At 52.6% G+C, this 12,187-nt stretch overlaps 1 protein-coding gene across 3 annotated transcripts in view; it reads left to right on the forward strand.

Annotated features, from left to right (window-relative positions):
• KCNIP1 (potassium voltage-gated channel interacting protein 1) overlaps nucleotides 1-12,187 on the forward strand; it is a 349,870-nt gene that overhangs the window by 116,341 nt on the left and 221,342 nt on the right. For 2 of the 3 annotated variants that reach the window (XM_082378804.1, XM_082378806.1), the window contains exon 1: nucleotides 10,614-11,183. The exons of the other annotated variant lie outside the window; for it this stretch is intronic. In XM_082378804.1, the coding sequence (XP_082234930.1) occupies nucleotides 11,123-11,183 (61 nt within the window). In that variant the 5' untranslated portion in view covers nucleotides 10,614-11,122. Of the gene's footprint in view, nucleotides 1-10,613; nucleotides 11,184-12,187 lie in introns of those variants that run through there. 3 annotated transcript variants of the gene reach the window in all.

The following is a 12,187-nucleotide window of genomic DNA, read 5'->3' on the forward strand; positions in this document are numbered from 1 at the left end:
GTACAAAGAGATTAAGGGATGAGGCCTTGATGTGGTAGGACCAGGTTCTGCATAGCTTCCTGGTGTCTTCTCCAGGACACACGGTCAACACACCAAGCTCTGAAGAAAGCTGTTGGAATCATCTAAATAGAGACAGCCAGTAAGCCATAAGAAGGCTGTGTGACCTTGTTTAAGTTGCTTAACCTTTCTGTTCTTGCTCCTCAACTGCAAAGTGCGGGCATTTAAAGCAATCTATATTCATGGTGAACCTGCTTTGTTGAGAGGCTTCTAGGGCACCCAGAGGGGAGAAGCTACGTCCTTGACCCAGCTGACAGCTTCAGATCCTTTCCCTCCTCCTCCCGTTCTTAAAATTCTTCCCTGCTAACAGGGTGCAGGGCGATGGGGCAGTTATAAAGGGTGAGCACAAGGGGGTTAGTTTCTTTGTTGTGATAGAACAGTTGGGGATCTTGACTGTGCTGGTAGTTACACCAACCAATGTACACACATGTGATAGAATAGCATAGAAATAGGCATGTACACACACAGGCACATGTGTGCACACACACAAATGAGTGCATGTAAAACTGGTGAAATCTGAACAAGGTCTGTGGACTTCACCAGTGTCAATCCACAAATGACAATTATACTTGTCAATTGTACGACGACGGTTATGGCAGCTATTACCATTGGGGGGCACTGGATAAAGGGTACACAGGACTTTTCCGTAATATTTTTGCAGCTTCTTGTGAGTCTATCATCTTTTCAAAATAAAAAGTGAAAAAAAATTCTCCCTTGGCCCCTCATTGCTCTCAGCATAAAATCCAAACTCTGCGGCAAGGACCACAGACCCTGCACAAACGGGCCCCCTGGCCTCCACTGGAACCTCTCCCCCTCCCTCCTCTCTGTGCCTGGAGCTCCCAGCGCATTCCTTCTGCAGGGCCTGGGCCTTGCTCTTTCCTTCAACTCAGGTTCTCTCGCCCCAATTCTCTGCTTCTGGGAGAATTATGAGTAAAATCTCTTCAGTTTAGCAGACTTCAGTGAGACATTAGCAGACATCAGCGAGACATTGGCGAGTCTAGCTCTGGGTAAATGGTAAAATGCTAGATCAGGCTGCATACAGGAGCCAGGAAGTTTCCAACCCTGGAGATCTTCAGGAAGACCTGATTGTTTCTGGATGACTGTCGCTCACTTCAGTCATCTATCACAGGTTTTATCACATCAAGTCACCCATGGTGGCAGGACCTGCGTTCTCCAAAGCCCGTCCAGCTGTAGGTTCAGGACATCCATAAATGAGGTTGGTGAGGCACTGTTGCTCTGCCCATCGGGGCACCACCGTGAGAGTGAGCTTCCTTAGGGCCAGGAGTGAGCCACTTCACCTCTCTCTGCGTCTCTGGCACCATCATGAGACAGGTGGGGCAGAGCAGGGCCTCAGAGGATGCCGGCCAAATCATTGGAGGGACTGGCTGGGAGCTCATGCATGGTAGACAGCAGACTCCGGGTCTGGCAGTGTGGGAAGCAGGCGAGGAGCCCTGGTGTCGTCTGCAGCCTTCCTCAGCTTCCTCTTACTCAGCGGCCTAGATTTTAGCAAACTGCATCAAGTCCTTATGGCACACGACTCATCTGCACAGCACCCTCCAACCAGAACAGCCCTGAGCTGCGGGCACGAATACTAATGTACCATGCAAATGCCAGCCCAGGGAAAGAGAGCCCTGGATTGTCAATTAGCTCCCCCAGTACTAGCTGGAGCACCCAACCCCCTCAGTCACTAGGGCCAGCCCAGTGCAAGAAGGGACAACAGAAACAGAAGTCATCTTGAAAAGCCGATGTTGTCACGCCAGTGTCTTGTGGCAGCCCGGGGAAAGGAGCTTCAGTACAGGGGGAGGAGAGGACCAGTCTGGCTGCTCTGGAAGGGGGCTCCCAGGGGAGCTTGGGAGAAAGGGTGGGTCCCTGCTCTTGGAGGTGCTGCATCTACCTTCCCCTCTACCTGGCCACCTGCAGGCCAGGTCACCTGGGTGCCAGCTTCAAGTGCACATGCCCCGTGGCATCCTCTAAGCCAAGACAAGGCTCTTTGCAGACACTCTCCTCTGACCCGGGCTAGTCACCATAGGAGGGAGGACAAGTGGTCCCCATCACCCCACGTGTCCTCTGTTTCCTCTAACTTCCTTCTGTTCCCTTACCCAATCCTCTGTTTTCTTTCCTTGGTGGGTAAAAGCATGAGTTTTGATGACAGATAGAACTGGGTTCAAACCCTGATGCTACAGCTCACTCCACCTTTGTGGCCTTAGGCAAATCACATCACCTCTCTGATCCTCAGTTTGTTAATCTGTAAAATGGAGAGGGGAGCAGAGCCATCGAGGCATTGCGAGGAATGATTTTTGAGTAGTTAAGAATTTCAGGCAATATCCTCTGGTGTGCTAGAAATGTTACTCTGCTTATTTCTTAAATTCTGAACTTAATTTCTATTACAAGTTCCCATTCTTGGGGGACAGAAATGAAATCTCAATGCACTCAGAATGCCCCATCCCCCGTAGGGTTGCCTGGGGGCTTATGAAGCATTGAGTTGGGGAGTGGGCTCAACCATCAGTGTGCAGCCTATCACCTCTCCAGGCCGGCAGCGTCCAGATGTCCTGGTTCCTGTACATTCTGTGGTCACAGCACCATCCAGGTCAGAGGTGGGCCCCCCAGCCTAGAACTAAGGTTTGCTTGTTCTCTGGGGCTTTCTGGGCCTCACCCCTCCTGATCACAGGGGAAAGAGTCTTCTCCTTGCCAGACTCGACAGGAAGAGACGGGTCAGGACCTTGCTCCCAGAAGAGATGCACAGGCCAGTGGAATGTGCAACACTCCACATAGAGGGCTGGTGGGGCTGGAAGGGGGTCTCAGGGCCATGTCCACTCACCCCCCATCCCCCCACCCCCCGCTCTACTTAGGAAAGGGGCGGGGCATCCTCTGCCCCCAGATTCCACCACAGTCTGGGGTTTTAGAGCTGAATGTCCCGCTGGAGGTTAGTCAAGGACACACTCTATCCGCTCTCCAACTGGCCTTTCATCTTAAGCCAGAGCCTTTGTAAGTTAAAATCCAAGAAGGTGACTCCATTGATTCTGTGTCATCTTTGCCCCAGGCAGTAAACGCCACAGGTCTCAATGTGGAGCAGGGGATGTGGTCACAGGACAAAACACAAGAAATACCTCCCGATATCTTGTAGTTTTAAGTTGCCTCAATTCTGCAGCCCTGTCCCAGAGTCAGCCCTCCGCGTAACGATTCTTTTCCACGTTCCTTCCTCCCTCTTCAGGCTCCAGTTGCTGCAGCGGTGCTGGGAAGCTGGGAGCCCATGCTGACAGGTTCAGCCAGCCGTGCAGGGCCAGGAATGTTCATCTCCGGCATTATTACTAATCATCACGCAGCTTGGTTGCTACTCCCTCCTCCCCTCCCAGCTCACTTCCTCCAGGGTCTCCAGTCTGTAGAAGCCCTGGAGGGAAAACAGACCCAGTGTGCATCCCTGAAGGCTGGTGGCCACGGCTGCAGCCCCCAGGCACTAAGAGTATGGGTGAGAGCAGCACCTGCCAGTCAAGAGGGCCAGACTCCCCTCCGTATCTGTCCCTCAGCTCTAAGATGCTACACCATTCCTATGAATCCCCAGAGAAACAGTGCTAGAAGAAATCAGTTGCAACAGCAGCTGGAGGACTTGGGGCTAGACAGGGAGTGTGGGCTCTGGAGTCAGATCACCTGAGTTCAAGGCCAGTCAACTACCTCCTTGCTGTGTGACATTGATCAGGTCACTTAACCTCTCTGTGCTTTGGTTGCCTCATGTATAAAATGGGGCATAATGAGAGTACCTACCTTATGGGGTATTGAAATCATTAAGTGGGACTGGGTATGTGACTGGCACATAGTAAGAATTGTATAGATGGTGCCTGCCATTGTTAATGTAATTGGTATATAACCTAAGAAGAATAAAGAAGGGCAGTGAACGCAGCTGACTCTTGGACATTTACCCAAAATTATGGACCCATATTTGGCACACACTTTAAAAAGACAAGAAATTCTGCCCATGGTTTCTGTCCCCATTGCCCCAGCCATTTCAGCATCACCTGTCCACCCTGCCACACCACTATGGCAATTATCCAGGGCACCCCTGCCCCACTTCAGCCTTGCTCTGCCCCTTGCTCTCACCCCCACCCCCTCTAGCTCCATCCCTTTCTACCCAGTTCCACCCTTGATTTCTCCACCCTGCCTCCACCCTGAACTTTGCCCTCCTAAGCTGCCCTAAGCCCCTGATCTTGCTGAGTCCAAACTTTTGGGTAGGGACTTTGGGTGGGACAGGCCAGCCTGGCCAGGGTCAAGGGCCAGTTTTTTCACTGGCAGAGCTAGAGAGGTCATTCCCACTGTTTCTTGATGAAGTCTGGGATGTTATAGGGAGTTGTTTATCTGCCCTTTGCCCCTTGGTCTGTGGCTCTCCAAGCCAGTGAGCATAAACTTCTGCAACCCCAGAGACCCACTCAGGGTGTGATAAACAGGAGGCACTCACTAAATGCACTCATCAAATTGTGACTGAATGAATGAGTGAGTGAACGAAGGTTAATGATGATGTTAACGATGACCAGCATCCTTCCTGGAGCCTTGCAACCTGCCAGGCACTACTATGCTAAAGCACCTGAATGCTTCTTCTCATTTAACCCTCATAGCAACCCTAAGAAATTGGCATAATTATTACCCCCATTTTACAGAAGTTGAAATTGAGGCTCAGAGAACTTAAAGTCACACAGCTAAGAAATGACTGGATCAAATCTCTTCATATAATTTTCCACCTTAGGAAAGAGTTTCTTAACCAGGTGTCCATAGATGTGCTTCAGTGGGGAGAGTCGTGAATGCCATAAAACTTTATGCAAAGTGTGAGTGCAGGCAGGCACAGTTATTTTGCGGAAGCAGCTTCACAGGTTTCATCGGATACTTAAATGTTTGAACATATTTGACTCCACGTCTCCAACCCTTCCTCCTTCCAGCCATCCTTCCATCCACCTCTGAGAGCCATTTGATCAATTTCATGAAGCACCTGCCTTGTGCCGGGTCTAGCGCGGCACCCATGGCTTCTCTGGCCTCCACAACACGTAATGTTTCAGATAATGCAAGCTGAGGTGCTCTGGAATGTCATTCCCACCTCCCTGGATCTGGGTAATTCAGAAGGGCTTTGCTGCCAATGTCTGGGCTGCGTGGGCGGCTGCACTCTGTCTGAACTCATCTCAGCCCCTGGTGGAGAGTCTTCCAACGCGGGAGCATGAAGGGGAAACACTTGAGGCAGTGCAGCGGTCAGGACATAAAGGGCAGAGCCTGTGTCCTGGCTTCCCCTGCATCTCCTGCAGCCCACATCAGCCCCACTCCCTCAAGGGGCGTGATCAGCCTCGACAGATGAGGCCATGCTTGATGCATGAGGACATGGCCCAGGAGAGGCGCTTCCCACGCCCAAATCCTATTCCAAGGTCTTTTCTTGCTCCTGGGAAGATGGGGAAGAAGGCGCTTGCAAAGGAGACCCAAAGGGGAAACTGAGGAATGGAGTTAGCATTTTCTGAGCCAGGACTGTGTTCCAGCCGGGGAAACCCTGTGCCGGGTGCTTTTGCAACCATGACCGCTTTCAGCCTCACCCTGCCACTGACATTGGTGGGATGGTTCCTCTTGCAGATGTGCAGAGAGTGAGGCGTTCAAAGGTCAAATAACATGCTCAAGGTCACAAAACAAACCCCACATGTGAAACCTGAAGCTCTATCTACTTCCCTGCCCTCTGGAGAGCTCTTCCTCCCCCCTCCCCCCTCCCCCTCCCCTCCCCCCTCCCCCCTCCCCCTCCCCCTCCCCCCTCCCCCCTCCTCCCCGCTCTCCTCCTCCTCCTCCTTAAGACATCACCAGTAGTTTGCAAACAATTATCCTACCTGGCTTCTCTGAGCATCCCCCACCACCTTATTCCATACTAACCTGCCCCCTCCCGACTGCAGTTTGTAATGATGAGAGCATCTGGTTGTCTTCAGCCCTAGATCACCAGCTCCCTGAGGGGCAGGGACTCTTGCCTCTTCTTGTTCGTTACTGATCCATGTATTTAAAATAGTGCCTGGCAGGTAGACGGTGCTTAATAAATATATGTTGAATGAATGAATGAATAACTAAATGAGCCCCAGAGCAAATAATAATAAATGACATTTGCAGAGTGCTTTACAGAGAGTTAAAACACTTTCCCTTTACTTTATGCAACCCAATCCTCACACCAACCCTTGAAGGGGGCCTGTTCACGTTTTACAGATGAAGCAGCCCAGGCCAAATTCACATGTAGGAAGAGAAGTGGGATTTGATCCCAGGTCTAAAGGATGGGGTCCTTTCCCTGCCCTGAATGACCTCAGTGTGAGTATCTGTGGAACACTTAGGACGTCCTGGGCCAGGCTGAGCTGTGCTGGAGGGGGACAGGGAAAGAGAGTGTATGCTTTGCTTTCTAACAGCTCACAGTCTATTCGAGGAGGCCAGACATGCATGTGGAACGTTTGGGAAATGGTACAAGACAGCAGCTAGCAGAGTGCTGAATTGCACATAATCAGGTGCCAACCACATTCCCTTCCTTAACTATCTGAGTCTTTTAATACCAGATGGGGACCCTGAGAATAGACTTCCTCTGAAATAGATGAAGAGCAAAGATGGAAGCCAAGGGGAAGGCTGTGACTTACTCATTTTCACACGGCTCTAGCCCGGCACGATGTCCGGCCCTCAGCAGTCCACCCTCCCTAACCGACCACACTAAGGGCCGGACACCTACTCAGGGCCTCGCACACATGACCTCACCACTCTTCATGGCAGTACTGCAAGGTAGGTACTAATGCAGTCCACAGAAGGGGAACGTAGGGTTCAGAGGAAGGACTCATCAGGCCCAAAGTCACACAGCTAATAAGGGACAAAATCCGGGTTTGAACCCAGATCTAGCAGCCCCCCACATTTACGCTCTTAATCTGACACTGCTGCCTGTGTGTGTGGTGGGAACTCAGCAAACTGCCCTTGTCCGCAAGGATGGGAAGAGACATGGCTGAGGGAGCAGTGAGGAGAGAGGGAAGCAAGGAACACAGCTTGTGTGTTTCGTAAACAGACAAGCACGTGCCGGCTTCAACAGGATCTCTGCGGGTCTCTGACAATCTCACCCTTTCCCCCCCAAGCACCCTCCCAGGGGTACCCTAAGAAGTCCTATATGGGTGCTCATGTGAGAGGAAAGGCAAGGCCTTGCCTCCAGAGACTTCTGAGGGCATGCACAGGCCCTGTGAGTGTGTATGTATCTGCTCAGGCTGCTGTAACAAGATGCCACAGACTGGGTGGCTTAAACAACAGAAATTTATTTTCTCACACTTCTGGAGACTAGAAGTCCAAGATCAAGGTGAGGTGCCAGCAGGATTGGCATCCGGGGAAAGCTCTCCCCCGGGGTTGTAGATGGCTGCCTTCTCCATGCTGTGTGTGCACATGGTCTTTCGTTGATCACACGGTGGTGGTGGGAGTGGGGGTCCTCTGATATCTGTCCGTATAAGATCATTAAGGACACTAATCTCATGGGGTCAGGGCCCTGCACTTATGACCTCGTTTAAACCTTAATTACTTTCTTAAAGTCTCCATCTCCAAATATAGCCACTCTGGAGGTTAGGCCTCCAACATATGAATTTGGGAAGTACACAAACATTTCGCTCATAACAGGGTGAATGAGGGAGTGGTCAGAGCCAGAGATGGTGCATGAGCTGGCTCACTTTCCAGGGTAGAGGGAGTCACAGCCATTGAAACCCATGTTGGTTGGGACTGGCAAGATCACCTAAGCGAGTACACTACATCAGGACAGCAGGACAAATGGTCCCTACAGCCAGGTGAGTGATGGGAGGCTCCCTCTCTCTCCGTGTAGTTCTCTCTTGCAAGTCTCCAAGAGGCAGGGATCCAGGCTGTTGTTTTCTTCTTCCCTTGTCCCTCACACTTGTCATGTATTCCTACTTAGACACATTCTTTGTGAGCATCTCATGGGTGATGTCTGCTGCATTGTACTGTGTGTGTGTGTGTGTGTGTGTGTGTGTGTGTGTGTGTGTGTATTTATCTGTAGATAATACCTACCACACAGGGCATCATCAGGAATAAATGAGCTCTTATGCATGTATAATAAATATCTGGTCCATGGTAGGTGTATGAATGAACAAGTATTTGTTGAATGAATGAATCTTCACTTGGGAGAGTGTGCTTCTTCCTTTGAAAGGCAAGGATGATCTGGTAATCATCAGTTGTTACTTACTAATTGGGTCACTGAGCAAAGAAAATTATTAGTTCATTCCTTCCTTCGTTCATTTATTGAACATAGACTGACTGCACCCCTGTCAGAAACCAAGGGTTAAGCAGACCGTGTAGTGCTAAATCAGTAGCAGTCCCTGCTCTTAAAGACCTTGCAGTCCAGAGGGAGAGACAGACAGGGAAGGGGACAATGAGAACCAAGGTAGTGAGTGCTCTGATGGGAAAGAGTCCCCAAGTGCCATAGGAACCCCAAGGGGGATACCACTGGGGCCCAGAGAGGGATTCTTGGAGAAACTGACACCTGAAGCAGATCTTCAAGGGTGAGCTCAGTTTGTCAGATGGAGAAAGGGTTGAGGGACATTCTAGGCAGATGGAACAGCCCTGAAGCACAACCATGGAGGGCACACTGGGGACTAGTGAGGGTCTGTGTGGCTAGAGCCCCAAAGAGAGCAGGGGGCTTGGGAAATGAAGCCAGACCACTAAAGGGCCTCATAATTCATGCTCAGCAGTTTGAACTTTGTCTCGGTGACTTCACTTTATTCCCACTGCTCAGATACAGCCAGTTGTGAACTCCTCTAGATGACCTTACTATTTCTATCTGTATAATGGAGCAATTCATCTGCTTCTTCAGAGGGCCTTGGGGGTGGAGGAAATGAGAGAATGGCATCCTAGCCTTTTGTAAACTCTCAAGTGCCGGTCCTGGTCACTCAGGTAGTGTGGAGCTGAGCAGAGGCCTGAAGGTGAAATGGCTTGGTGCTCCGTCCAGAGATTTTTGAGAAAACTGGGGGCTGTACCATTACTGTCTTCTTAGCAAAGATCCCTCTGTTCCTTAAGTCCTGGCCATCCTAGTGGGTCCTGTTGTGACCCCAGGCTTCAGCCCCACCCCCACTCTTCTTCCGCAGCAGGGAGGGCAGGAGGGAGGCAGGGCTGGCCCTTACCTGTCCTGCTCCATCATCCGGGATTCCAGGCCTCATGGACACAGATAAGCCCTGAATTGGCAGTTGGGAAAGCTGAGGCTTTAAATCTGGTGGGACCCAGAGGAGAGCTCCTCAGCTCAGTGGCCCACAGTATCCTCATCTGCCAACAGGAGTGTCCCCAGCACGTGATGACAGAGACCTGGGCTCCAAGTTCTAATCCCCTATCCTGGCTGGGTAACTTCAGGCAAATTTCTTGCCCTCGGTAAGCCTCAGTTTCTCTCTGTGGTGATGATTAGACACGACCTGACTAATAATCACAGGGTGTGGGGTGATGTGAGCTATATAGCAACAGGCCATGCGAATGAAAGGGATGGGTGTTGTTAAGTGCACCTTCCCTGTTGCACCAAATAGGACAGGTGCTGGGATTTGAGAAAGCATGAAGTGCTGAACAGGTGAATAAAACTAGTCAGGGTCCCTGGCCAAGATGCAGACCACCTGTGTCCTGCAGAATGGCGGCTAATGGGCTGGAACGAGGGGAAGCTCTGTATCCTCGGGGTAGGACTGTATGCCTGTATGGCTTCGAGTCAGTGTGAACATGGGTGACTGTGATGCTCTTTTGCACTGAACGTGTGTGTGTCTGCATACCTGCGTGTTTGTGTGTCTATGTCTTGTGTGGAGTTCTAGGGATGCACCTGTGGGTGTTATGGACTATGAGTCTGTGTGTACAACAGCAATATCTGTGTGGGCTTGTGGAACCTGTGCACATATGTTTGTGTGACTATGTGTATGAGGCCGTATGTCGGGAAACCCTATGACCTGCAAACACTGCTTATAGTGGGGACCCAGGCAGCTCAGACCTGGAGGGAGGGCAGCTCCTCCTCAGGCTTCCGGGGAGCAAACCTTGCATTTCAGCACCACCTGGGGGCTGAGGAGAATTCAAACGAGTAGACCCAAACTTTGGCTTTTTGCATGAGAAGTCAAGATAGGGTTTGGGGTCCTGCCCCCTAACGATAGCTTGTACGTTCTTGGGGGTCAAGGAGGGAGAAGGATGAAGGAGGGAGAGAGGGAAGAAACAAAAGAGAGTAAGGAAGTGTCCAAAGGGGCCGAGGGCTCCTTTCCCCTTCCCAATTCCCTGTCATTCAAAGGTGGCCCCGACGCTGGAGGAGCAGGAAGGCACCTTCCTCCTAAGACATCCCATGCCGTGGGTGGAGCAGACTTTGCCCCACCCCATAAAGATTTCCCTTGAAGTAAAATGAAACAACGCACCCCACGCAGGGACACACACACACGTTCTCCCGGGAAGCAGTCAGCTGCCCCCTGAGCCCCACCCATCGGCCAGGCGTCCGCGCCCCGCGCCCCTCGTGCGCCCCCGCCCCGCCCCGCCCCTCCGGGGTTAACCGCCGGCCGCTCTCCGCGCGCCTCAGACTCGCCTCGAGCGCGGCAGGCAGGCAGGAAGGCGCGCGCGGCTCCGCTCCACGCCGTCCCCGCTCTGTTCATTCATGATTGGTACTCGGCCCCCCGAGACCCAGCCCGAGCGCCTGGAGGGGAGCCGAGCGTGCGGCAGGAGGGGCGGGCGAGCGCGGCTCCCGCAGCGCACGCGGCGCTGGCTCAGGAGCCTCGGCCGGGCGGGCGCGCCGGCCCGGTGTCCAGCGCCAGGCAGGCTTCGGGGCATCGTCCTCGGTCCTCGGCGAGGGAAGCGGCCGGTCCCGGGTCCGAGGGCTCGCCGAGAGCGGCTAGCCCTGTGAGTCAGTGCATGTACAGGGCTGAAGAAGGAAAGAAAAGGCTCCCAGCGCCCCAGCCCCACGCTCGCTGAATACCAAGCTGCGGCGAGCTGCCGGGGGCTTTTTTTTTCTCCTCTAATTCGGAGTAGAAGATCCACACTGATTTCCTTCCAGTGGAGGGGAGGGGCAGGGCCCGAGGTCCCAAGTCGCACACAAGTCTTCGCTGCCATGGGGGCCGTCATGGGCACCTTCTCGTCTCTGCAAACCAAACAAAGACGACCCTCGAAAGGTAAGCCACCTCCTTCTTCCTTTTGTTCCCCTGGCTGGGTTTGGGGGTGCTCGGTGCTGGGTTGGGGTGTGCCACCTGCCCTCCTTGGCCCGGACCCCCCCTCCCCATGAGGAGTGGGTTCAGGTTCCTGTATCCAAAGGAGTAAGAAACCGGCGGGAGGATTGGTGTGAATAACCGTGAGCTGGCAGAGCAGGGACCCAGAGTGGGCTCCAGCCTCAGGGGCCACGGAACCTCTCCGGGGCACCAGGTGCCAGGACCCTACTCCTGGAGGAATCTCTAGGCACAGAAGGCAGAGACAAATTCACAGGTGGGAGGTGGGGACGAAATTGTCTGAGTGTAAATGTTGGGAAGCTCTTCCCGTTCCCATGACCGTTGGTGTTCGTGCGACTGTGGGCATCCAGCGAGGGTGCTCACATATTCACTCACTGCCGCCCCCCCCACCCCCAAGCAGCGATGCTGTGCAGACCTGGGGGTCCATCATCAGGGAGAGAGTGCTTTCTGCAGGCCAAAAGGAATCAGCCGCTGGCAGGTGGTAAAACTCTCAGGGCCCGTGTCCTGGTGGCTTTAGGGAGTTGGTAGCCAGGGCATCACAGGAGGGTGCTGTGAGAGCCCAGAGCACTGTCAAGGTCTGGTGAAGAGGTGAGCTAACATCAGAGATTAGAAAGCATAATATCCCTGGGTCCCTTCTGCCTGGACTCCAGCTGAGATAAGCCTAATCTCACCAGTGGGACAGTCATGAAACGGGTCCATGTGAAGTGGGGGGAAACGTGTTGCACCGCGGGGGACTGTGCAGGCCTCCTATCCAGCTGTTTGAAAGTTGGTTGTTGGAATAAAGACACTGGATGCAGTTAGGAAAAAGAATATGATGGGTTTGGTTTGGTTTGTTTGGTTTTTATGCTCAAATACTATTGTGAGTGGTAGAAGGATTTTAAGTGACCTGACAGTTAAACCTTTAAGTTCTGCCATTGGGGCCCAGGTTCTGGTGACAGGTGAGGTTGCAGTTC

This window comes from Balaenoptera borealis (genome assembly GCF_965194805.1).
Source record: "Balaenoptera borealis genome assembly, chromosome: 2".
Classification (NCBI taxonomy): domain Eukaryota; kingdom Metazoa; phylum Chordata; class Mammalia; order Artiodactyla; family Balaenopteridae; genus Balaenoptera; species Balaenoptera borealis.